A 23,507-nucleotide genomic window follows, 5' to 3' on the forward strand; every position below is an offset into this window, starting at 1 on the left:
CATTAATGTTTTATTAATTAAATGATTCATAAAAAACAATAGCTTAAAAACACAAATGAATAACTAAACTTTTGTTTTTAGTAAAAAAACGACAAAATTGTTTCTAACTTTTCTCTGCACAGGCTGCACATGTTGTGATTACCACCTTTGTCCAGTAGGTGGCAGCGGCGAGGCATGTTAAAATCTGAGTTGCACCTTCCATCAGTGTTTTTTAAAAGTGGAAACATTGTTGTCACTGAGTTACAAGCCTTGATTGGTTCCTGTATTAAGGAAGTGCCACTAGAATATAAATCCAATAGTGATGTTTAGGAGGGAGGAGCTACAGGCGGTGAAACCTGCCCAGGTTGACATGATGTTTATAGCATCTGAAATACAACATGGCAAGGAATCTGTTCCCAGTACTGCTACTTATTTGTGTTCCAAAACACAGTCCAGGTAAGTTTTTCTGTTTGGCTCTGGATTCTAAAACGTCCCTATTTTCTTCCATTTAACGATTTCTCCAGCCAGCTACATTTTTACAACAGAAACCATCATGGTTGGTTACCTGCCAGTGCGGCTGATGGAGCCAAAAACTGCACAGCCAAAATTTCAGCAGCGACTCGGATGGTGTCTGGTGTCAGTTCTCCACATTATTTGAGATATCAGGCCATATTTACCTCGAGCATAGACACCAAATTTACTCTCAAAACTCACTATTTTAACCAACTTGACTGCACGTTGCGAACACCAGTATGTCATGCAATATGTATTTCCTGCAGGCAAACACTTGCTCCGCTTCTTGACCTTCTGTCAAAGGGACGTGGTGGGTGATGGCCAGTATGATATTGAATTCGACGGTGATCAGCTCCTCTACGTTGACCCTGTCACCTATCAGGCAGTTCCACGGCTCCCAGAGTTTGCGGACCAGTGGACCCCTGATCCTGGACTGGCCGAAGACGCATACGTGTCCCTGGGTACCTGCAAGTACAACATCCCACGTGCCATAAAGAGAGAAAATAGTCCCCCAGAGGTCATAGGTGAGGAAGCTGAATCACTGAGTTTCTCTTGTGGAATTATTTTTTAGTTTTTACTGATAATCTGACTATTTACAAAAATGTATCTGAATCTGTGAGCCTCAGGGCTGTGGGGTTCTGGTCCCTGTTTGATGTACATTAAAGCTCTTAAATGAAAAGACCACAGTAAACATTCGTAAACATCAAGAATATCACCGCTCACTTCATTGTTCCAAAACCCAGACCAGATTATTGCCTCCTCCCAGTCACAAAAGTCAATCAAACTACTGTGGTCTAATGGGAGCATCAGTAAGCGGGGTTATTAAACACAAGTTAATGAGAAGATTGTTCTGGTGTGTATTCTTAAGACAAGAACAGGTACCAGCAGGGAAAATCCCTGTGAGCTGCAATTAACCTCTCTGGGTGTATAATCATGCTTGTATTGTCAGTGCAGGTGAAGGTGTCACTGTCACTGTTTATTATGTAGCTCTTCACTGGGGAGTTTCCATTCATTAGCATGCGCTCCATGATACTGCGAGGTATGTGTGTCTCTGGCAGTCTTCCTCTGGTTCTGCTATGATTTGCACTAAAGTTATCTTTGTATTCTGTGATATCTTTTATTTTATAGTCATATCAGCCCCAGTGGAAACTTGTCAAACACAACAGAAATGTTGTATTGACAATGTTAAACGTCGAAAAAGGTTTTGTGTATTTTGCTGTTTTGGGATCATTCAAGCCACAGCCCATGATTTGACATTTGACTCATTATCAAGAAAGAATTCCATGTTAAATATATTTTTCAACACAATTAAAGTACAGTAAATGTCGTATTTTTGCACTGTGGTTTGTCCAATCCCTGAGATCAATTTAGGGACTGAGGCAGCTCAAATCTAAATGCAAAAGCATACAGTGTTATTTTAGCCAATACTGTGTTCCAACTTTGTGGCATCAGTTTGTACCCCCGTGCACAATGCAAAGACCATACATTTGGTGTGGAGAAGCAGCACCTTTTTGATGAATTGGAATAATAATAAGTCACATATAGCTGTCCACATATTTTTGACCATGTAGTGTAACTATCTGTCTGTGTCTGTCAACCATCCAACCATTCATCCACAGTCAGTCCTACCTCCATGATCTACCCGAAGCAGGACGTGGAGCTCGGGGTCCCCAACACCCTCATCTGCTTTGTCAACGACTTCCATCCGCCTGAGGTCAACATCACCTGGAGCAGGAATGGGCAGCTGGTGGACCAGAGTGACGTCAGCCGGACTAAGTACTACTCCAACAGCGACTTCAGCTTCCGCACCGCATCCTACCTGAAATTCACCCCGCAGGAGAACGACATCTACTCCTGCAGCGTGGGCCACATCAGCCTGCAGGCGCCTCTCTCCAGGTTCTGGGGTAAGTCATTATGAGTCCCAGCTATGAATTGGTTAGTGGATGTTTTTAGTGTCAAACAGGAGAACTAAAGAGTGAAGATGTTGCACCATGATTCATGCTGTCTGGAGACTGGTGATGTCATTTCCCTTCTAGCAAGACTGCACATCCCTTGCCTTTTTCCCCTAATGAGATATAACTGTTGCTGCTCTCGCGCTACCGAGAACATGTCAAGAAATTTAACCAAAAAAGATTTGGACTGGTATCACCTTTCAAAACTCATTTCACTGAATTTTTTATGCTATCTACTGTATCTGTGTGTGTTTGTGTGTGTGTTCTTTCACAGAGGCTGAAGAACAAACAGACCGGCAGACTGTGGAGACATCAGTGTGTGTGTGTGGTGTGATCCTGGGGTTGATTGGAGTTGTCACAGGACTCTGGTTCATCATGAAAGCCAACAAGTCCCACCGAGTGTAACACGCATCGAGACAAACACCTGAATTTCAATGATAGATGTGTGATTGTCTTTTTGCTTTTTTTTCTCCTTGTGTTTCTTCCTTCAGGAGTGAGATTCCTCTTGGTCCGTGTCAGACTTTTATTTGTTTTCATTACACCAATATTTATATGTCGTCTGTTAAGTTAAAAAACCCATCAATTCAAGCAATAGTTTGTAATTTTAGGAAATACACTTATTCGCTTTTATTTCTCTGGACAGAGATGAGAAGACTCCACGCTCACTTCTGTAGAGTGAATATAAGGCTACAGCCAGGAGACTGTTAGCTTAGCACAAAGACTGGAAACAGGTGGAAACAGCTAGCCTTGCTCTGTCCAACACACACCCACTGGCACCTCTAATAGCTCACTAATTAGAAAGAAATTGTCTGGCACGTAGTCCCCTGTAAAACAGCAAATTTACATTTTTACACTTTGGTTTTTGTTTGGATCAAACAAATGAGATTTAACTTGCTAATTAGTGAGCTTTAGAGACAGATGGACAGATATGACAGTGGCATCAATCCTCCCATCTAGCTCTCTGCCAGAGCGTTTCCCAAAATGTTGAACTATTCTTTTAAAAGGCTCCAGACACCATTTCTAAATTTGCTTGAATAAATGTATGCAGGAGACTCAAGATTATTAACCCATTACACATACAGATTAACACATAGTCTTTCATTATACATTAGAAAAATATATATTCTCATAAATCATAAGGTGCAGAGGCTTTACGCATGTTTGGCGATATTGTTGCACAGTAACAGGTTTGTATTTCCACTGTGTTTGTCATGTTCACATAATGGACATGTAGGGAAGTTGAAAATGCCAGTTCCTGTTTGATGTGAAAGTACATGCAAAAGACTTGAAAATAAAAGTGAACATATCCATTACATTCCTGCTCGTGTGTTTATTAACCCTTTCATCACAGCAGCCTGTGCTGATCACTGGCACGTTCACAAAGTCAACATCAATTATCACTTCACTGACTAAGCTTTTGGGCAAATCGTTGCTCCTGCAGTGACAGCCTGACATGAATGATCCGTAAATAATGTCTGTCATGTCTGCTTGCTTGTGTTTTTAAATACGGGCATAAAATGCAGATGCTCCAAACTGTCTCTGTTGTCTGCCGGTTTATTTGTCTCGGGCCTGAATCTAATTATTTTCACAGTGATGGATGAGCCACATTTTAATATGGAAGTGTGCTGAGCATCTGAGGGATGTATTTTAGATCCCAAACACTGAAAATACTGCAGCTCTGATTGTGTAATAACAGTATACATTCAGTCGTGTAGAAATGATTCATGCCATGGACTCTGTGGGTATTACTTAAATTACAGAGTAGAGAGACCAAATACTGAATGATGAATTTATTTACAGAAGTGTGCTTTGACTACTTCAGTAACAGGCAAGCAATTGCATGAGAAGAGTGAAAGTATATCTGTCTCACTTACATGTAATTGCTGCACTGTGGGGAATTCCTCCCTATTAATTAATGAACATGACAACAAAAGAGCTTTGATAAAACCAGAAATTCAGGTTTGTGTCATTTACTGTGCAAGCGAGCAGGAAGCAGTTTTGTTTTTTGAGCATGAGAGGTTTGAGGAACATGATTGAGTCTGTAATCTTTTGCATGTTGCAAATGATGAAATTTACATTGTGGTATTCAGCGTTTAAAAGATGATGGGACTTTATTTTCTCTACAGTCTTGCAGTCTCTGCTGTTTTACTCTGCACTACACCAGCAGGTCAGTTTCTTTATGTATTCATTCATTCATGTATAGGCTATTGCTATATTATTTATAATAGTTTATTGGGTTTTACAAGGTTGATAAAATGACTGACACACTTAATACTATACAAAAAATCTGCTGTAAAAGTGATTTGCTGATATTCATAGATTTAAATTTATTTAATTTCTTCTTTATGTCATCATTATTTTTAGAGACTTGACTGCTTGCAACACTACACCATTTTGTTTTGTTTGTGTCCTCTTTGTGCCTCTGTAAGTTGCCCTATGTTGCCTTTAAAGGAGCTATTGCTATTGCTACATAGCCAGCATTAGCATTAATAGCTGTTTACTTATCAGTCAAGAGCACACATTGCACGTTCAGCATCAAATTTCACTCCTTTATTCACTAATAGCTGTCTCTGAAGGTGTAAAGCAACATCAGCGTTAACTCTTGTCTCTATCACATCTTTTGTTCTACTGAAGTTGGCATGCTAACCAGCTAGCACCAACTCACTGTAGCCTCCAATCTGTCCTCAAGAGGTTGCATTGCTCAGAGGACGTATTATAACCTCTTGTCTTGTAAACACGATGATGGCCAAAGCTCTTGTCAAGTGACAAAGAAACCACATTCGGTGCCAGAGGAAACTTACAAATATCCTCTTTAAAACAACACTGTACTGTTCTGTTGTTGAGCTAGTTAGGTGGTCCTTAACAACCTGGTGCTAATCAGACAATCACTGATGTGTGGAAGTTGGGGATTTTGTCAACTCAGATCATGTTAAAGTGTGATTGGTCTGGTTTTAGTTCTAAAAGAATAGTTTTGGAGAGTTTCTGTTTTCACCTGCACTTACATTCACCATTTTAACTGAAACAATGCCTCTGACAGTCTCTGCAAGCACCAAAGAATATCATCAGTAGCCACAGTAATTATGACAGAAATCTTTAATTTTGCCCATCCTCTGAATGTGACATGTCTCATTAGTTTGTCACGGAGATTATATTAGAATTGTAGGTTGGAGCCAGTGATGAAAAGTTTAATTTGTTTGCTGAAGTGACTAATTTTATTGTCACAATTTTCTGTATTAACCGCTTTTCTTACTGTTACAGGTGGCTATGTATATCAGATGATATATGACTGCGAGTATGGCGACAACATCACGGATGTGGTCTTCTTTGTTAAAAACATATTTAACCAGAAGCTCAACAACATATATGACTCTCGGGTTGGGAAGTACGTCGGCTTTGGAGAATATGGCATGAAGAACGCAGACCATTATAACAACCAGGCTTGGAAAATGGCCTTAAGAAAAACTCAAGTAGAGACTCTTTGCAGATACAATGCAAGACTGTTCAGAAGGAGCACACTGGATAGAAAAGGTAATTTTCTGTGATTTTTACTCTTTGAAAAGATGAAGGTTTTGAAGCAGGTTATTACATGACTAACAGTGCCACTTCACTGGATTAATTCATTTCATCAAAAAAAAAAAAAAGGATTTAATTAAATGTCTTGAAGAAAATTAGTTTAGCCCATGACTCTCTTCTGCACTCAGCCTCCATGTCCAGGTCATTTAGCAATTTTCTTTTTGTTATCATGTCTCTACTCCAGTGCCTCCGATTGTCAGGGTCCATCAGACCAAGCTGGCTAACTACGGGGAGCGGTCCATGCTTGAGTGCAGTGTTGTGGGGTTTTTTCCCCAAGAAGTGAGGGTGAGCTGGCTGAGAGACGGGGTGGAAGTCCCCACTGATGTCTCGTCTACAGACGTCCTGCCCAACGAGGACTGGAGCTTCCAGCTTCACTCTTACCTGGAGCTGATACCTAAGAGAGGGGAGAGGGTGAGCTGCAGGGTGGACCACAGCAGCCTGAAAGAAAGCCTGGAGGTGGCCTGGGGTAAGCGTTTGTCCTGAGGAGAAAACACACTCAACACTGTTCACATCATCTGACAACTCAAGAAGGTTGTGTGATTAAAAAGGTGGTTGTGTGGGGGTTAGAAATACTAGACTCTGACAAAAATTACAATATATCCATTAAATTAGGGTTTAATCTCATTGAACTGTGGACTTTAGCTGATGTTAAACTTCCATGTTTGCTGGTTCTCAGGCTCTGAGCTCCAAGTTGGAAACATATTATATTAATATGACATGAATGCAGCATCGTGATTGTGATGGAGAGGTGGTGGGTCGTAAAATACTGATCAAGTCATTTGTATCGTAACGATGAGATTCCAATGCGCAGGAGTAAGTAGAGATAACTGGTTAGGATTAGGATAAGGTTGGAGTTAGGTTAAGTATCATAACACACGACTGGTTAGGGATAAGGTGAAGGTTAGGTTCAAGATAAGATTAGGGGAAACACATGGGGAAACTGATTTCACTTCCTCCAGGATCTATACCCCGAGCGTTGGACTCTAGTGTCAACTGCATTTTTATTGAATTTTCCAAACCGGCAGTTTTCCCTGGTGTATTCTTACGTTTCCACATCACCTGACCTCCACATGCACCTGCTCACCTGCTTCTCATTCCCTCATTTGTCCTGATACCAGCCAGCCAGCACCCACTCCCTGCCAGGTTGTCTGTTGTGCCTCTGTAATCAGATAGAGTTTCAACTGCTGTTCTTGTTTGCATGTCTTCCCATTCATGTTTCTCCGGCTTTTCACTGCCAACATCTACTACCAGAGCTGTTACGCGTTATTTAAGAGCAGCCTTGAACAATGGGCTGGTTTGTCAGCTGTGTTGTGAATGAGAGGAGGTTTGACAGTTTGAGAAAGCAGAGGCATGAAGAGCGAATGAGATTGAAGGGCTGAAATTCATCAGCAGAATGTGAGAAAGAAGGTCTGAAAACTAGCATTAGCATTACCCCAGCACGTTTGATTTATATAAAGAATTGTGCGTATACAGATAGCAATAAGGAATTATTAAGGTATTAAGGATTTTAGCTGTTTCTAAGTATTTTTACTTTCAGATGGTGCTAACTTCATCTTCATGCCACCTGACTAAGTATTCTGATTTAATAGGCTGTAGGATCTAAGATTTCACTGTCAATATTTCTCTCACTTAGACACATTTGCTCTGGATGCTAAACATGTGAAGATGACAGCGGGGATCATCTTCTTCTTTATCGGCCTCACTGCAGCTGCTGGTGGAGCAGTTTACCATTGGTGGAAACAGAGGTGTATGTGGACATCAGGGTTTGTTATTATGAAACCATTCACTTTTCTTCTGTGCAGTATTCATTGTTTATTTTTTCTGAGAGCAGAGATGGTGACAGAGAACAGACTGTGAGAAGTGGTGTACTTGAGTTATGAAATAAAAACAGTTCATCAGGTTTTTATGACACTACCTTTTTTATGTTTCAGGTTCGACTTCAGCCCAGTAGGCAGACAAGGATAAACATCTTTATGTCTTTCAGAACTGTAGATTTGTTGTTGGTTAAAGTGCTTTGACAGAAGGCAGTTGTGATGATATAACGGATAATAAAATCAACCATTGAAGACTGCTTGCTGCTTGCTGAAGACTTGGATAATGTTACAAGTATTAAAGGTAAACCCCCCCCCCCCAGCTTTCTTGTGTACAAAAACTGTCTTTCTTCAAAAAACCTTAAGCCCAGAAAAAAGAAAAGGAAAAAGTCCTTCCGTCCTTCAATCTGCTTCACCTGACCTGCAGAGGGAGGAGATAAACGGCATCGTGGGAAGGCAACATGCTGTTCCTCTACTATGGAACTGGCCTCCTGACATGGCAGAGCTCCTCCTTCATTATTTTTATCAGCCAAGGACTCAACCGACATGGTATCCATCAGGAAAAGTGCCATAAATTCTTGTAACATTATGTTCTGATCATTTTGTAGGATTAAAGTGTCAGACCTGTCTCTTGTAATAGTTCTCACCTTGGAGTAAGACTCCTATCTTTACCAGACAGGTCACATCTGTGTATGTGGATACATATAGTAGATAAATTAGATAAATTGAGTACTTTATTAATCCAATAAAAACCTACAATCTTTAATTAGAAATAAGTATGTTTATGAAAATTTTGATTATTTATTAGTAACTTGAACTTCGCGCACAGCTGCTGTTGGACTTATACTTGCAGTTTACTCTCACTTACAGCTGCAGTTTACTGATTTTTGCTGCTGCTTGTGGACTTCATGCTGGTTTACTCTGTGTCCAAGAGAATGTGGGTACTCATGTTTTGTAAATGTGTCTTTTAATAAAACAGCATAATGTAATCTGATTCTATCCTGCATCTCAGGGAAGGGCTGGCATGGGGAAAATATCAAGAAATGAACAAACACCATTCAGGCCCACCGCCAGAACAGTAATGACCGTCCAGCATGTATGGTGTACTTCAGGCCTGGTTGTGGGTCTCTGGGCCCAGACCCGGCTGAGTCTTTGCCAGAATAATTTGAATAACAGCATAAGAAAAGTAAACTGGGGAACAAAGAAAAACAGGAACACTTTGTTTTAAATGCGGAAGACAAAAAGCAGGACGGTTGCAGTGAGCCCCTGCCTGGATCTGAGACCAGTAAAAACCATAGACTGTATATAAAAATGGATGCTGACTCCGGGTCTGGAAAATGAAGCCAATGCGGAAGTGCCTTAAACTTGCATTCTATCGAATGACCATCAGGGGGCGACTCCACTAGTTGCAAAAGAAGTCCGATTGTATTGAGGTCTATGGGAAAATTACCCTACTTGTCACTTGATTTGTTACTTCAGTAAACGTTTTCGTCATGTGTTTATGGTCTGAATCTCACCTGCCTGTTAATCCGGATATGAGGTCAGAGCGACGTGTCGGACATTTGACTTGTCATTGTGTTTTCAGCTCATCAAAGTTAGCGCCAACATGTTGTTTGCCTGAAAATGTCTTGTTCGGCGTTCAGTTGTTCTAAAAGACACTCGGAGGAGTCAGCGGTTCAGTTTTTTCCGGTAAGTAAATTTTGTTTTAAGCCTGTTTCTTTGCTAACCAAAATTAGCATCCTTGTTAATATCACAGTTCAGGTGAAGACGCACCTTACTAACCGAGCTAGCTAGCTAGTGCTAGCGTTAGCTGATAATTTTGCTATTGCTATGCTAACGGTACCTGGGCACGCTCGGCAGGTAACCTGTGTCAACCCGGGTTAGCCCGTGGAGGTGTTCAGTCAAAGCCCAATAAAAAGGTGAATTTAATCGACGTTAATCTAACAACGTTTGTTTTGTGTTTCTCCACATGTGACCCAGTTTAAGTGATCTGCGTTAGTGTAATGCGCAGCGTTAATGTTAGTTAATACATTGTCCATCGAGACGTCGTGATAGTTCAAGTTAAGATAACGTGACGTTTACAAAATGTGTAGACAAATATTTGTCATATAGAAGATTGTTCATTTAATACTCAAACCAGTCCTCAACTGAAGCAGACATTCATGCACCTATCCTGACAGCTGATCGATATTTGTGATTAACTGTGATCCACCGCATCTTAACTCAAGTGTTTGTGTTTTATTGTCATTTGAAAGGTTTCCACACTGTGAAAACTGAGTGATCTGTGCCAACAGAAGGAGGACCTCATGTACAGAGCAGCCCGTTTGTTTCCATTCATCTGGTTGTGGAGAAGGGAGACTGCATGGACATCCTTAGTTCTCTAATGTGCTGTGATGATGATGATGGTAGAAAACCTCTCCCAGTTCATCTTCCTCTGATGAAATGACCTGCAACTTCATTTCTGCTGCTGTTGACAGGTGATGGTAGAAACACTTTTAAGAACAGAATTTATAAATATTAAACTGTGGTTAAGTGATGGATCATTTCTAGCACTGTCACCACCTCCACAGGTGAAAGTATTTACCAATTAACTTTAGCATGTGTTTTTGATCCTTCATTGTTGTCAGACAACATTTAAATATTTCTAGTATTTATGTTGTTGATTAAAGCTAACATAGAAATAGTCACACAACGTACGTGTTACTATTGTGAAAATTCATGCCAGATGTGTTCTATAAAAACCGTCAACAAACTTAAAGCAAGAGCTTCATAAATAACTTTATTGGACATTATAAACTACATTTATTTAAACAATTTACAACACTGGAAACATGTCTAAAATAATCTAATAAATGGATTAATTAAATACTGTAGTGTACAATTTACAATCAACTGTAACTATTTAAAATCAAAAAATAGTTGTGGATGAAGTTAAAGCTGAATTTCACTGTCATATGTAAGTTTGCTTAATAAAAAGAAGTAGTTGAATCAACAGTGCAACAGAATCTTTGGTAACAAGTATAATCATTATTCATCATGAGTCCTAATGTGTGAGACGGTTTGCTCCAGAAACAATCTCCCTCCAAATAAGTGATGCTGTTGGAACAGCACACTGATATTAACTATAATGGCTGAGGACTATGAAATATGAACTCTAATGTTTTAAACTATTGACAGTTTGTTACAGCTACAGTGGAGTCCAAAAGTCATGTGATTGTATGTCTGACGTGGGGCAGAGAGTGTAATACGACAGTGAGGGTGTAGGGAACAAGGAAGAGCATAGCTGAACAGACTGAACAATGTTATGGCCACAAGTGTTACATTAAAAAATACTATATTATCATGTAAGACACTGTGTTTATGTTTGGGAAGAGAAGATCTTCATGTGTGGACACTGCAGGTGGAGGTGGTGCAGGGCCTCCATCATTGCTGCAAGAGGTTGTAGGTGTCCCCAAAGATCCAGACCTTGGCTGGATGGAAAAAAACATTATAATAGAGAGAAATCATATCAATATCATATTGTAGAGTACAGAGAAAAAGACAAAAGAAACAGCACTCTGATTAGATGATCACAGATATCTGAAAATACATTATTCCCTCAGCTTAGTTGTAATAAACAGTCTGCTGAACCGTTTTACATGAAATAACAATAGAATAGAAAGTAATACTCAGTTTGGTGTCATTGTGCAGGTGCACATGTCATGATGGTTCTCAGCTCTCAGTGATGGTCTTTATTCTGACAGAGACAGAATCATTCCAACAGATGTTTTGACTCCTGTCATCAATAATGAAATGAACTAGAGCTGAAAACTAGCCGACTAACACTGAACCAAACTTAATATGAACAAACACGACACACACGTCCGCTGCTCTGCTCTTTAACAGCGCGTCCAGACACGACAGTTCACTGTAATAACGGGATCGTTTAGTGACCGTGACTTACCGACATTGACAACCCGCTGTCTCTGTTAACACTAAGGTCGGTGACGTCACCTTCGCTTTGCAGAACTCATTGTAAAACACGTTATAACATGTTTTCCCTCGGTCTATGGTTTTAATACAAGCGGTTACACCACACAGATAGCTTACACACAGTAACTTCAGCTAATATTACAAGCTTTCTCCTCATATATGTGATATTTACCAAATGTGGACATGTATGCAATTAGCTACTAAGATTATTTTAACACAAAGATATAAAGTTTACCTTGAATTATGAATGCTAACTGTGTTAGCAGCCACTTCGTACCGCGTATCCAGGAGCCTGCTGCGGTCAGGTAGCCGGTGTAGGCGGCCGTGCAGAGCAAAGATCCTCTATACAGAAGATGCCGCATCACAGGCAGCGCCAATGGTATGAAATGGGACACAGTTCCGGTCTCCTAAGTGGGCGTTAATAAATATAAACGGATATAATACATCCATGGTGTAGGACAGTAGCCTAAATCAGCCACTGGGTGTTGCAGCTGCAATGTTTATTCCCAGGTGAATCCCGGTTTTGGTGTTTGACCACTGTGGGTCACCGTAGCTTTGTGGTGCGTTTTGTGCGGGACGCCACCTTGGTTTATTGTTTTCTTATCTCATGGTACAAGGTAAGCAGTGTTAACAGCAGACTGTGTCATCTTAAAATAGCTTAATTTAAATGACCCTTCGAGTCTTTCTCTTAAAACTATCTGCAAATAAGATTTTGGTTAACAATTTGCCACGGGTCTGAGACGTGAGCAGTTGTATTTCCTGTGTTAAGGTTGTTCGTAATTTTGGCTAGCCGGCTAGCTTTCTCTGCGTCACTGCAGCATTTGGTCAGTCACGTGACCCGGGTGTGAATGCTGATTGCACCCTTAAACACAGTAGCCTTCAGTGTGATAGGCTGTTACTTGTGATGTGTATGGTGACTACAGAGAGGCCAAAGTAGCACATTTTAAAATTCATTTATTTGTGATCCCTAGTAAGCAGAGTCTGTAGTAAAGAGACAGCTTCAGGGTCCGTGTATGTTCAGGCAGTTCATTTTTTCGTTTTAAACCAGAAATGAGAAAACTGAAAACACAGCCGTATTTCCGTTTTTGTTGTCAAAATTTAAAAAAAAAAAACAAAAAACAAAAAACAAGAACATCCAATTTTGGTGTTTTTTAATTTTTCCTTGTTTAATTGAGAAATCAAGAAAGGTAGCCAGGTGACACGGAGGTAAATATTTCAAAATCTTTAGAGTGTGATGTATTATTTACTTGCTTAGTGTGAATTAATATAAATTAATTAATGATTAATTAGGCTATTAATTCAATTGAGAATGAAGGACTTGGTGGTCCCTCATTCTCAAGGACCTCGTGCCTATTAGAGAGGCAGTGCTGGCCAGCCCGGGGTTAATGGCTCAGACCAACGTCCAGCTCTTTGAATTGAATTGAATCAAATTGAGGACTCAGTGGTAAGAGTTTGTCATAAAGCTGAGTTGGTGTGTTGTAATCTGTACTGTGGTTTATAGAGGAAGGCGGCCCGAAGCTGCTGTGGCAGAGCGGGGGCCGCTGCCTGGAGGGAAAAACGGCTGGTAGCCAACATCATACATCTGCAACAAGTGTGGCCAACGCAAAAGGATTGGCACTGACCACACTCACATTGCAGGTGTGTCATACTGTGTGACTGTTAGTGGAAAGACTGTGGAGGAGTGAAGGGAAGAGATGAAGAGAAGACAGGAGGACAACGTTTTCTGTCTTCATTTATAACTTTTCATTTACATTTTTTTTTTTTAATTATATTTTATTTGTTGCATTTGGAGTGGTGTTTGTGTCACCTGATGTCTCATGATGATCTCAGTCCAGTGTTCCCTCTCTTTTAGCTCTGTGTTTGGTCTCCACCAGCTCCTGAGGGAAATCTATGCTCCACTATGTTCACCAACTGCTCTCGGACCATGTCTGTCTGCTGTTTGCTGCTGAGGAGGTATGCTTTCTCATAGCTTCACATGTGCTGTAGTACAGTGGATGGATGGACATCAGTTGAGAAAAACGAAGACAAAATAGAAGCTAAATTTAGACTGAAATGAGAATCACAGTTTTGTCTACTGAGCTGTAGAAGAGCAAGCTTTGAGCAGTAAAATATTCCTCTGGGTTATCACCCAACTCTGCCGCTCCTCTCAGCTGTTTGGAGATTTTACAGCAGCATGTCTTTACTGTTACTGGTTTGTTCTCATTGCATTGTTTTTGGACGCAGCAGGCAGCTATTGTCACAGAAAAAGCTATAAAAATCCATTGTGCAATACCTGCTCAGCACCAAACAGCAGACAGACACAGTTAGCGATTGGTGATAGAATGAAAGCATTTAGCAGCTGAAAAGCCACATAATTCCCATAGTTTTGGATTTACCATCTCCACATGTCCTGCCACCAAGTCACCCAAAAATCTGATGTTAGCATCAGAGTCTTGTTGTTAAATAACATCGTAATCAGCCACACTATGTACTTTATATGTAACTGTACAATGTGAGAGATCCCTGAAGTCTTAAGCACAATACTGTGAACATTTCCTCAGTGTTCTCAGGGGTAGTTACTATACTACACACACACTCACACATACAGTTATGTAGAGTACTAGAAGGTGCTAAAACAACACAAAAATTCATCCAGTCTGTAAGTGTTTTGCCAACCATCAACCTCCATATATTGAGATAATGTAAGACAGTTTGTATTAGTTTCATGTTTATGTGTAAAAATATGAATGTCTTGTGAAGATGAATGAATCACATCCTTATCTGAGAATATGGCTGTTTTCCAAAATTCAATAAAAAGTGACAGTCTCAGTTTTTATCAGGCAACAGTCTTATGTCTGTGCATATCCATGCAAAACAAATGAACCGTTTCCAATATTCCTCCTAATCTCTTTACTGGCCCAGCTCTTTTCAATCCATATATTTTTATTGGACAATCGCAATCCCTGCAACATCGATTACAAGACTTCATAACTGTAAAGTTGCTGCTGCTGCTAACCATGTCCTTTGGATCCCATGGATTCTCTGCTGTCTGCTGATGTAGAAATGTTCAATTCAGATCAGATCCACTGCTTGGTGTGATAAATTGAGCAGCATGGCTGAGAATCTGTTACTGAACGTTACCTTTTTCTTTTTCCAACACCAGCTGTTAATTCCCACGCTACTCTGTGGCTCTGTAAATGATTCATGCTGATACGTGTTGTCTATTTTGGAATCAGCAGGGAAACTATAAGAGCTTTGAGTCTGAATCCCTGGTACTTTTCAGAGTGAAACACTGACTCACTGCTACCAAGATGGCGAGTCTGTTCACTGCTGTGGCCGTGCTGGCTGTGTTGTCTGGTGGGTTGTGTGAGGAGAAAACCTTTCTTCAGAGAGCTGGTGTGGCCTTTAACAACAGAGAGTATGAATCTGTGCTTACTGTGACCAATGGAGAGCAGTTTGGTAACTGGACCTGGGTGGAGATGTGTCCTGACAAGTTCTTTGCTGTTGGATTCAGTATCAGGGTAAAGACACTGACACTTCCACATATTACAAAAATGTTATTTAACATAAACTTAGGCAAGGCTAATAAATCTCTTTCCTAACTGTTTTATAAGTCCAATATGATTTTTGCTTTTCATGTAGTACACTGGCTGGAAAGCTGAAAGCTGCATATTCAGAAGTCTGAATAAAAAATTACTTTTACTTGCTGTTTTGATTATCAGCCTTCTTCAGAATGAGAACAACAGTCATTTCACTGGAATTTACACTCATCAGCCACATCATTAAAACGGGTTTAATGCTGTGATTGAATGCCAATCAGGACAGGTGTTACAAATCAAGTAAATCGATCTGAGGCCACCTGAGGGTCCATCGCATGCACAGTCCCCTAATGAGATTCATGTAGGTTATATTTTTCTGTTATTTTTGTCTCATCGTTTTATTGTAAATTAATTTTTCACATAATAACGTAGACCTTTGTCATGTTTCTTTCTGGTTTGTGTCTGTTGTCTTGGCCATGTGGACATGTGACCTGAGGTCCTCAGTTGGTCTCAGGTTGATTGTCTTGATTCGTAGCATCTGACACAGACGGTTGTTTCTTATCCTGAAGATGAAATATGGAACAGAGAGTGGGGACTGTTTGCCAAAGTTTTAACACAAATACATCAGCAATATGAGTGTGCAGCTTTCCATTCTCCATGTAGTTTCATAAATAGACAGCTTAGTTAAAAGGATTTTAAATGAAGATTTAGAATTCCTTGTGGAGAAGCTTGAAGGTCCAGGTTCATGTTTTCTTTCAACTCACGCCCACTATCAGATTTTGGCTGATTTAGTTCCTCCTCCTCCTGCTGGCCCCGAAGAGATGCCTCTCTGATGTGCTTCCATTATAAGACACGGAGGACAAAATTCACACTTGTCATTCTGTGCATAAGCTTAGCCAAATCTAATAAAGCTTTAGCAGTCTGAGTCATTCAAATCAAGCGGTTATCTTTTATAAAGTTGCAGTCTTTAGATTTCAAAAATCCCGAGATTGCAGTAAGAGTAAGGATTATGGAATTTATCTTCCATGTTATATTAGCATTGTGTTTGGACACAGTCTTCACAGCCAATATAAAGAGGAGGGATAATCACAGTGACTGGAAACTGTTTAAATATAAATATGGGCATGTGAATATTGTTTTGACAGTTGTTAAAAAGGTGCCTTTAAGTTTAAGTTGTCTTACAGAGGGAAAATATCTGATAACAACAAGCTCCAGTTGCTCAGTTTTTTAATGCAGAAATATTCTGAGGTACCTGAGCATTTCAGTAAGAATCCTTCCTATGTGTTTACTTGCATGCAGAACAACACAGTTCTCAGTAACAGAGATGCACTCTGAATAGATAAATACCTCTTGTTGTTTCAGATATGAACCCACACTTCTCTACACAGACTGCAACAAACCTTCTAAACAATCTGTTCACACCAATTTTCACACTAAATCTGCCTGCTGCTTTACCAGGCGTGAGATAAAGAGCTGGTCTGAGCAGAGCTGTTACTTTGTCTAGGAACTATTTTGTGTTTCCTCAGGTGGAGACCAACCAGTACATGTCAGACGACACTGGCCTGAACGGGATCCGCCTCATCTGCTCCAAAGACGAGCGCCGAAGCTTCCTGTACTCTGTTGAGTCCCACACTGGCTAGTAGGTAGCAAGCAACAGTATGACTATAAAAGGCTATATGTTGTAATAATTGCGTTATTAGTGGTTAATAAAACAATTTTCAGTTGGCAGGTGTTTATCCTTTATTTTTGATAATAATGAAGTTGAAATGGTATCAAAAACATCTTAATTAATGCTTATGGGTTTTTCACTTTCTTATAAGACATTATGTCAACTGTCATAAAAATTTGTTTTAATCATCAAATCTGCAGTTGTAATTATTAATAGGTTGTAAATAAGTGGACTTTGGTCCAGATTGTCAGCAACCCTTTTATATAATAATAGAAATAACACATTTTCTAATGTTAATGTTACAAGTGTTAAATGAAAAATTAGCACGAGCTAATAAGAGTAAGGAAAAATATATTAAATTGAATAAAATACCCAAAATACCCACAGTACAATAAACAATACACTGTGGAAGTGGGAAAAAAAAAACTGCGTGCTGACATTAAAGATTAAGTGATTTTAAAAAGATGATTCTGAGAAAGGAGCGTACAAGTGGTCTAACCAGTCAGTGGTTGTTTTCACTACCTGGCAACCCAAAACGTGTTCTTTTAAATGCCCCATAAATGATCTATAAAGCTTCAGTAAATGACTTTTTAACCAATTAAAAAGCCACTATTGTTACAACTTATGAATGCTTCATAAAGGGTACCTTATTAGAAAGCTGTACCCCTTGAATAAAAACGATGACATAGCCGTTTAATACGGGGGAAACTATTCTGAAATGTATAAAATCTAATATTACCCAGACGTAAATGCACTTGATTTTTCTTGCTTTTCAGTTTTAGCAGTAAATGAAGACGAGGCAAACTGCCCTGCCACATCTGCATGTGGTTTGTTTCTTCTAAAAAACGCAACCATTGTTTTGTAGGGAGCCGGTATTAAGCAGCAGGAAATCTAATGTTGGACGGTAATGAACATATCAGTAGACACACTTTCCTTCACCCTCCTTGAGAATGTCTGCTGTTTACGCTGAAATGTTTTTATTGATGTCTTTAAATGTTCAGCTGTTTGTTGCTGTGGGCAGATCTATCTTGGGAAAGATCCTCGATCTCAGTGGGACTAACCTGGCTGTATTATAAAGGTTAAATAAGAATTAGATAAAAAAAAATAGTATGCACTTGGAAGCAGCAGGAATCTGGAGGTTGGCAGTTTCCCATCATGTTCAGAGGGGAAATGAAAACACTGTTTCTGCCAGGATTGCAAATTAGGTGTTCAGATGTTGAAATGTCTTGACTTCCCTCCAGTGTTTCCAACCCAAACCTTGGATCTTTTCCTGATCTTTTTTCCCCCCTTCTCTCTCCTGTATTTCCGGCTCTCCTGTCCAGCTTCGGCGACTGGTCCCAGCCTCAGTACTGCCCCAGTGGCGTGCTCACCTCTTTCCAGATTCGCGTGGAGCCTCATCAGGGTCTGTTTGGCGACGACACAGCCGTCAACAACATCAAGTTCCGCTGCAGTAGTAACCCGGCGCTGGAGGGACCCGGCATGACCTGGGGAGAGTACGGAAGCTGGAGCCAGGAGTGTATTAACGGAGGAATCTGTGGCATTGAGACCAAGATGGAGGACTACCAGTACGGCCTGGACGATTCCGCCCTCAATGATGTGCGCTTCCATTGCTGTGCCAAGGTTCAGCAGGTAAGATGGAGGGTTAAATGATGGGAACCAAAGCCCAGATGTACATAGACTCTAGATGGCTTTATTTTGGTTTATTTGAATAAGTGAGAACAATTTTATTCCAGACGGTTTGGCCCCAAGCCACACCAAAATTGCCTGAAAGTGTTGGCGGTATTGCCACCAAAAACGGTAACTCTAAACTCTTACCCTGTCCCTAACCTGCAGCAAGATGCATGAGAAGCCAACCTTTTGTCTGTGTGTGTTTTTACAGGAGTGGTGGAAGAGATATTCAGCCCCTTTATTTAAGTTAAAGTACCAGTGCAACAGTAGAAGTCTTTCATTGAAAAGTATCAGCAAAGTGTCCTTTCATTGTTAAAAGTAAACTTAATACTATTAAATTAAAAGGGAAACACTTTTTGCACACTTGTGGCGCCGGCTGTTCACGCCCCAGGAAGCCAGATGTAACTGAGAGGCAGACTCCTGGAAACCCGTCGTCTTGTTTAATTTGAATAATATCACGAGAGGGGAAAAACCTAGCTTCATTCAAATAACATCAGTCAGTGGAAACACAGACCATCGCACATCTGTAGTCCAAGTCATGTGAAATCCACAATTCAGTATCTAATAAATGTCTTCTTTCAAAATAAAACTGCACATTTTAAAGTGGCCTTAAATTATGACCAGCCCAAGGCACATCTGTGCATCATGTGGTGTAATCAGCATCTTGATATGCCACACCTGTCAGGTGGATGATTATCTTGACAAAGGAGAGATGCTCACTGACACAGATTTAAACACATTTGTGAAGAAAATTTTACAGAAAAAACCTTTTGAGTGCCTTAGATCTTTAATTTCAACATATGCAAAATGGGAGCAAAAACAAAAGTGTTGCATTTATATTTTTGTTCAGTGTGGCTATTCTGCAGAAACCATAAAATATAAAAAATACTCAAGTAAAGTAGAGTTACTTAAAAACTGCACTTGAGTAATTAGTTTCCACCACAGCTAGTTACAGGTAATCTCGCCAAGGTCACTGGGGCCTTTGAAAAACTTGGGGACAAAAAGCTGATTGAAATAAAACTGAATTTTTAAATGGGCTGTCACAAAACATGAAGCTATCAGGTAAATGAAAACATATCTGTAGTGTTTTCAAACTTGCATCCAATCGAATGGCTGTGCCTGAGGATTTCTCATTATCTTAAGAGTTTTTTCATGATGACAGGATTTTCTCCAGATGTTCCCAGACAATAAAGATGCAGGCCTGGCTACTTTAGGAACCTAAGCACCAGCTGTTCGGGCGTCTTTCAGAAATCAGTATTAGAAAGACATGCACGAAACACAGAGGCAGATTAATGTGACATCCTGGTGATTAGAATGTGAAAACATGCCTTGAACATCAGGGTTAAGAAATATGATAAGCTCATGCATACCAATATTAACCTGGCTGACTTACTAATGCCCATCTGGACACTTAGTTTTCAGACATTTCTTTATGCTGTATGTTCTTAATTTATGGACATAAAATAATGTTTAATCACAGTTACTGAGTCTGGAATCAGTTTTGTTTGTGAACTCAATCTCTAACCTCAGACATGACAGATTATTATAAAGCATGGTCTAATAACTGAGCAACCTTTCAGACGTTTGTTTCCAAGCTCTAATTTGTGATCAGGCTGAACCAAATCCAAAAATACAACAAAGCGAAGATTTTATTTATTTATTTTGTGCTTCTGATCAAAGAAAATGAACTACAGGTTTGACTGCAGCCTATAAGTCTGCTGTTTGTTTGAGCCACAATGGCTCCTCTCCAACACAGAAATCAAATCCCATCAGAGCTTTTTGTCTTGTGTTTTTATTTAGTTATTTTCCCACTTTCTGAATAGATAAATGAAATTATGTGAGTGTGTTTTTTTTGTTTATTATTGTATTGAATTATTCATTTTAATTAAAAGTGTTCCAAAGGTGATATTGTGTACCTTACACAAAGAGAAACAAGCTAGAAAACTGTATCCCGATGATCTTGGGAAGCTTCAAAATACATTTTTCACCTTGGAAACAGCAGTCGACTAAACTATCTCACCTTTAGCTGTTGTGGAACTTTCAACCATATTACACAGTCTTCATCAGCAGATGTTTACCACGTTTAATGGAAATCTAGATGTTAAAATTTAAATATTTTTTTCTAAGCCCTTTACAGATTTATTATTGATGTTGGCTTTAAATTACAGACTAACTAGTAACTGGCTCTTGAGGTGAAATTATTTTGTACAGTTTGATTCAACATTTAAAGGTATGCAAATTTGTGGGATGTTTTTGTGACGTTATTCAAATATAACGGATATTAATCTGTGATGCTGTTCTTTGCTGTTAGTGAATTTGTGCTCTTATGTTTTCATTGACAGTGATTGACTGTGTGACCGGCTTGATCCAGTCCTTCTCCGACACCCTGAACTCAAAGACAGCAAAAAATAAACATTGCACATTTCAATGTCCTCTGTCTGTGTAATGCTTCCTAGAGCCTCGAGTCGCTTGTATAGTTTCAGTTCCTTCCTTAAAAATGCAACCATGCACCAAGATCAGAGTTTGCGGCATTAAATGGTTATTTGCCGAAACACAGAGCTCTCAAAACGAAGTTGAGTGTCACCTTCAGCAGCAAAAGCAACAAGATTAGGAGCGCTGCATCAAATCAAGCCTTCATCTGAGGAGCCACTTTTTTACATCATGCCATCCCCTCCTCACCTCTCATCAGCTCGAGAGCAGCATGTTTTCATATCCTGTCTAATGAACCAATGAGCTCATAGCAAAGTCATGAGCGTGAACACAAAACAGAGCCGCTGACACAGGCATTTCCCAGAATTCCTGTTGGAACTAAGGTAATTAAGAAATGACAAGAGAGGGGGGTATTAATTAATTTACAGTTTAAGGCCTGACAAAGGTTGATAAGACACCGATTGGCACACACGGAGGTAATTGTGTTAATTAATCGGTGAGTAGTTAATCTGCTAACACGGAGTGTCTGTGTGTGTGTGTGTGTGTGTGCGCGCGCGCGGCCGGTTGGGAGGGAGGGAACTCGAGGACGTTATCAAACTCGGTGGTAATGGTTTTCAGAAGATTTTTCAAGTCAAGGCAAAGCGATCTTCAGCACACAGCTACAGTGTTCCTCTACACTATACTAATAAATACACTCATATCTAACTTCAGAGTGTACTTCCTGGAGTTAGACACTAGTGCACTTGTTGGTCTGCTTGGAATATGGATACGCTTATATCAGCAGGAGGAGGGTTAACAAGGAAAACAGCTGTGTGGGGAGTTCAAGTTAGCAATGTAGAAGCAGCTCCATCCATCATTTTGTTTTTGTCTAAAATGTCTAAAAAGTGCAGATAAATGCTTCAAATCACTTATCTTAACAACACTTACCAACTCACCATTGTTAATTGATGTTTCCAAAGACACCTGAGATGTCAGGCTGAATCTCTATGAAATGTCTATAAAATGATGCACAAGACAGAATATTTCCATTAAATGAAATGATGCAGCTATTAAAACATACACGAGTCTTGGGTTTAAATAATTCATTCAGTGAAAAATCATTTAGCCTCAATGAGGAGTTGGAACAGGCTGATACAGAATATATATGATACTGCCAGACAGTGTGGAGTAAGATTATTTTTAATTACCTTATTCTACCTGAAGGGGTATTCTACTTGCATAAAGTAAAGAAGAGAAAACAGGGGCTGAGATATCTTGACTTTTAGTATGGGTCAGGCTTCGAACATACTGGAGTTGTTTTTGGCTGCAGCTGTGGAGTAAAAAGTAAAAAAATTTCCTCTTAAAATGAACCTCTTGAATTCCCTCTCTTCTACTTCAACAGTAGAAGTATAAAGTAGCAGATACTGGAAATATTCAAGAAAGTACCTTAAATTGTACTTCAGTAAATGTACTTAGTTATTATTTATACTACTTATCAAATACTTGATTATCTGACAGGAATCATAGTCTTATCACAATAGACTCACTTTGTTTCTGTGAAATTACATGTGCAATGTACACAATTACTGGATGCAAGTAATACTGTGCAATTTTTAAAAATGCTATATAATGCAAATGCTCTGTGCAATATATTTCAATATTTTCAACACTTTTTTTGTTTTTAAAGTGAACGCTAATTACTTATTTCTCTGTTTGCACTATATGTAAATATCTTTGTAAATATCTCTACAAATGTAATTGCTTAAAATGTACATACCTTCTTATTTATGGTTGATTTGTTATTTTCTACTTTATTCTATTATACTTGTTTTTTTCTTATACCTCATTTTCCTATGCTGCAGTAAAAAGTGAATTTCCCCGGTGTGGGATCAATAAAGGTTTGTCTTGTCTTCTCTTGTCTTGTCTTGTCTTTCTTATCTTATCTTATCTTATCTTATCTTATCTTATCTTATGTATTTTGAAGTCTGTCAGTGCACAGGAAGCCTTGGACATCCACTAGATGGCAATGCTGCGTCAAGTGGAACTTCAACCCACATCTCTCACCAGAACCTGTGACTTTAATGGCGCAACACATCCAATATGAACATCTTAAACTGCTTTTATGAGTGCAATGAATTTTAGATCAATCAGTTCAGAAATGTTCAACAGCTGGCACCGCCGTGCAGCTCCACCTCTTAGTGCACCAAAGAAGCCCTCTGGGCACGTGGGCCTGAAATCTGCATTGAATCAACCTCAGCCCTGTCCTGAACACCGTAACAGCATCCTGCACAGTCATCATGAAAACAAAGGGAGTTCATTATTCAAAACACGCTGCCCTCAGCATGTTGTCATGTAGCATTACCGTGGAGCCCTTCAGTGGAACCTTGGGATGTAACGCCCCAGGTCATAAGTTTAATATCCGAACCAGAGGCTCAGTGTATTT

At 39.6% G+C, this 23,507-nt stretch overlaps 3 protein-coding genes across 3 annotated transcripts; all 3 read left to right on the top strand.

Annotated features, from left to right (window-relative positions):
* Window positions 1-377: 377 nt before the first annotated feature.
* LOC111222595 (H-2 class II histocompatibility antigen, A-U alpha chain-like) lies at window positions 378-2,963 on the top strand. The gene is made up of 4 exons (XM_022746388.1): window positions 378-435; window positions 759-1,016; window positions 2,112-2,396; window positions 2,719-2,963. Exons 1-4 carry the CDS (start codon window positions 378-380, stop codon window positions 2,847-2,849), a joined length of 732 nt encoding a protein of 243 aa, XP_022602109.1. The 3' UTR covers window positions 2,850-2,963.
* Window positions 2,964-4,544: 1,581 nt separating this feature from the next.
* LOC111222597 (H-2 class II histocompatibility antigen, E-S beta chain-like) lies at window positions 4,545-8,007 on the top strand. The gene is made up of 5 exons (XM_022746389.1): window positions 4,545-4,611; window positions 5,703-5,972; window positions 6,202-6,483; window positions 7,651-7,780; window positions 7,949-8,007. The coding sequence occupies exons 1-5, from the start codon at window positions 4,545-4,547 to the stop codon at window positions 7,980-7,982; spliced, it is 783 nt and encodes a 260-aa protein (XP_022602110.1). The 3' UTR covers window positions 7,983-8,007.
* Window positions 8,008-15,049: 7,042 nt separating this feature from the next.
* On the top strand, window positions 15,050-21,083 carry vmo1 (vitelline membrane outer layer 1 homolog). The gene is made up of 4 exons (XM_022746400.1): window positions 15,050-15,300; window positions 16,845-16,957; window positions 18,310-18,616; window positions 20,998-21,083. The coding sequence occupies exons 1-4, from the start codon at window positions 15,091-15,093 to the stop codon at window positions 20,998-21,000; spliced, it is 633 nt and encodes a 210-aa protein (XP_022602121.1). The 5' UTR covers window positions 15,050-15,090; the 3' UTR covers window positions 21,001-21,083.
* The last annotated feature ends 2,424 nt before the right edge of the window (window positions 21,084-23,507 follow it).

This window comes from Seriola dumerili, unplaced genomic scaffold (assembly GCF_002260705.1).
Source record: "Seriola dumerili isolate Sdu_G_001 unplaced genomic scaffold, Sdu_1.0 BDQW01000104.1, whole genome shotgun sequence".
Lineage (NCBI taxonomy): Eukaryota > Metazoa > Chordata > Actinopteri > Carangiformes > Carangidae > Seriola > Seriola dumerili.

Excerpts from the sequence above, each read along its gene's own strand:
- LOC111222595 (XM_022746388.1), top strand. The coding sequence starts at position 378 with ATGGCAAGGAATCTGTTCCCAGTACTGCTACTTATTTGTGTTCCAAAA. Across the intron at positions 1,017-2,111 it reads TAGTCCCCCAGAGGTCATAG|TCAGTCCTACCTCCATGATC; the intron begins GTGAGGAAGCTG and ends ATTCATCCACAG. Across the intron at positions 2,397-2,718 it reads GCCTCTCTCCAGGTTCTGGG|AGGCTGAAGAACAAACAGAC; the intron begins GTAAGTCATTAT and ends GTTCTTTCACAG.
- LOC111222597 (XM_022746389.1), top strand. The coding sequence starts at position 4,545 with ATGATGGGACTTTATTTTCTCTACAGTCTTGCAGTCTCTGCTGTTTTA. Across the intron at positions 6,484-7,650 it reads AAGCCTGGAGGTGGCCTGGG|ACACATTTGCTCTGGATGCT; the intron begins GTAAGCGTTTGT and ends TCTCTCACTTAG. Across the intron at positions 7,781-7,948 it reads AGGTGTATGTGGACATCAGG|GTTCGACTTCAGCCCAGTAG; the intron begins GTTTGTTATTAT and ends TTTATGTTTCAG.
- vmo1 (XM_022746400.1), top strand. The coding sequence starts at position 15,091 with ATGGCGAGTCTGTTCACTGCTGTGGCCGTGCTGGCTGTGTTGTCTGGT. Across the intron at positions 15,301-16,844 it reads CTGTTGGATTCAGTATCAGG|GTGGAGACCAACCAGTACAT; the intron begins GTAAAGACACTG and ends GTGTTTCCTCAG. Across the intron at positions 16,958-18,309 it reads GTTGAGTCCCACACTGGCTA|CTTCGGCGACTGGTCCCAGC; the intron begins GTAGGTAGCAAG and ends TCTCCTGTCCAG.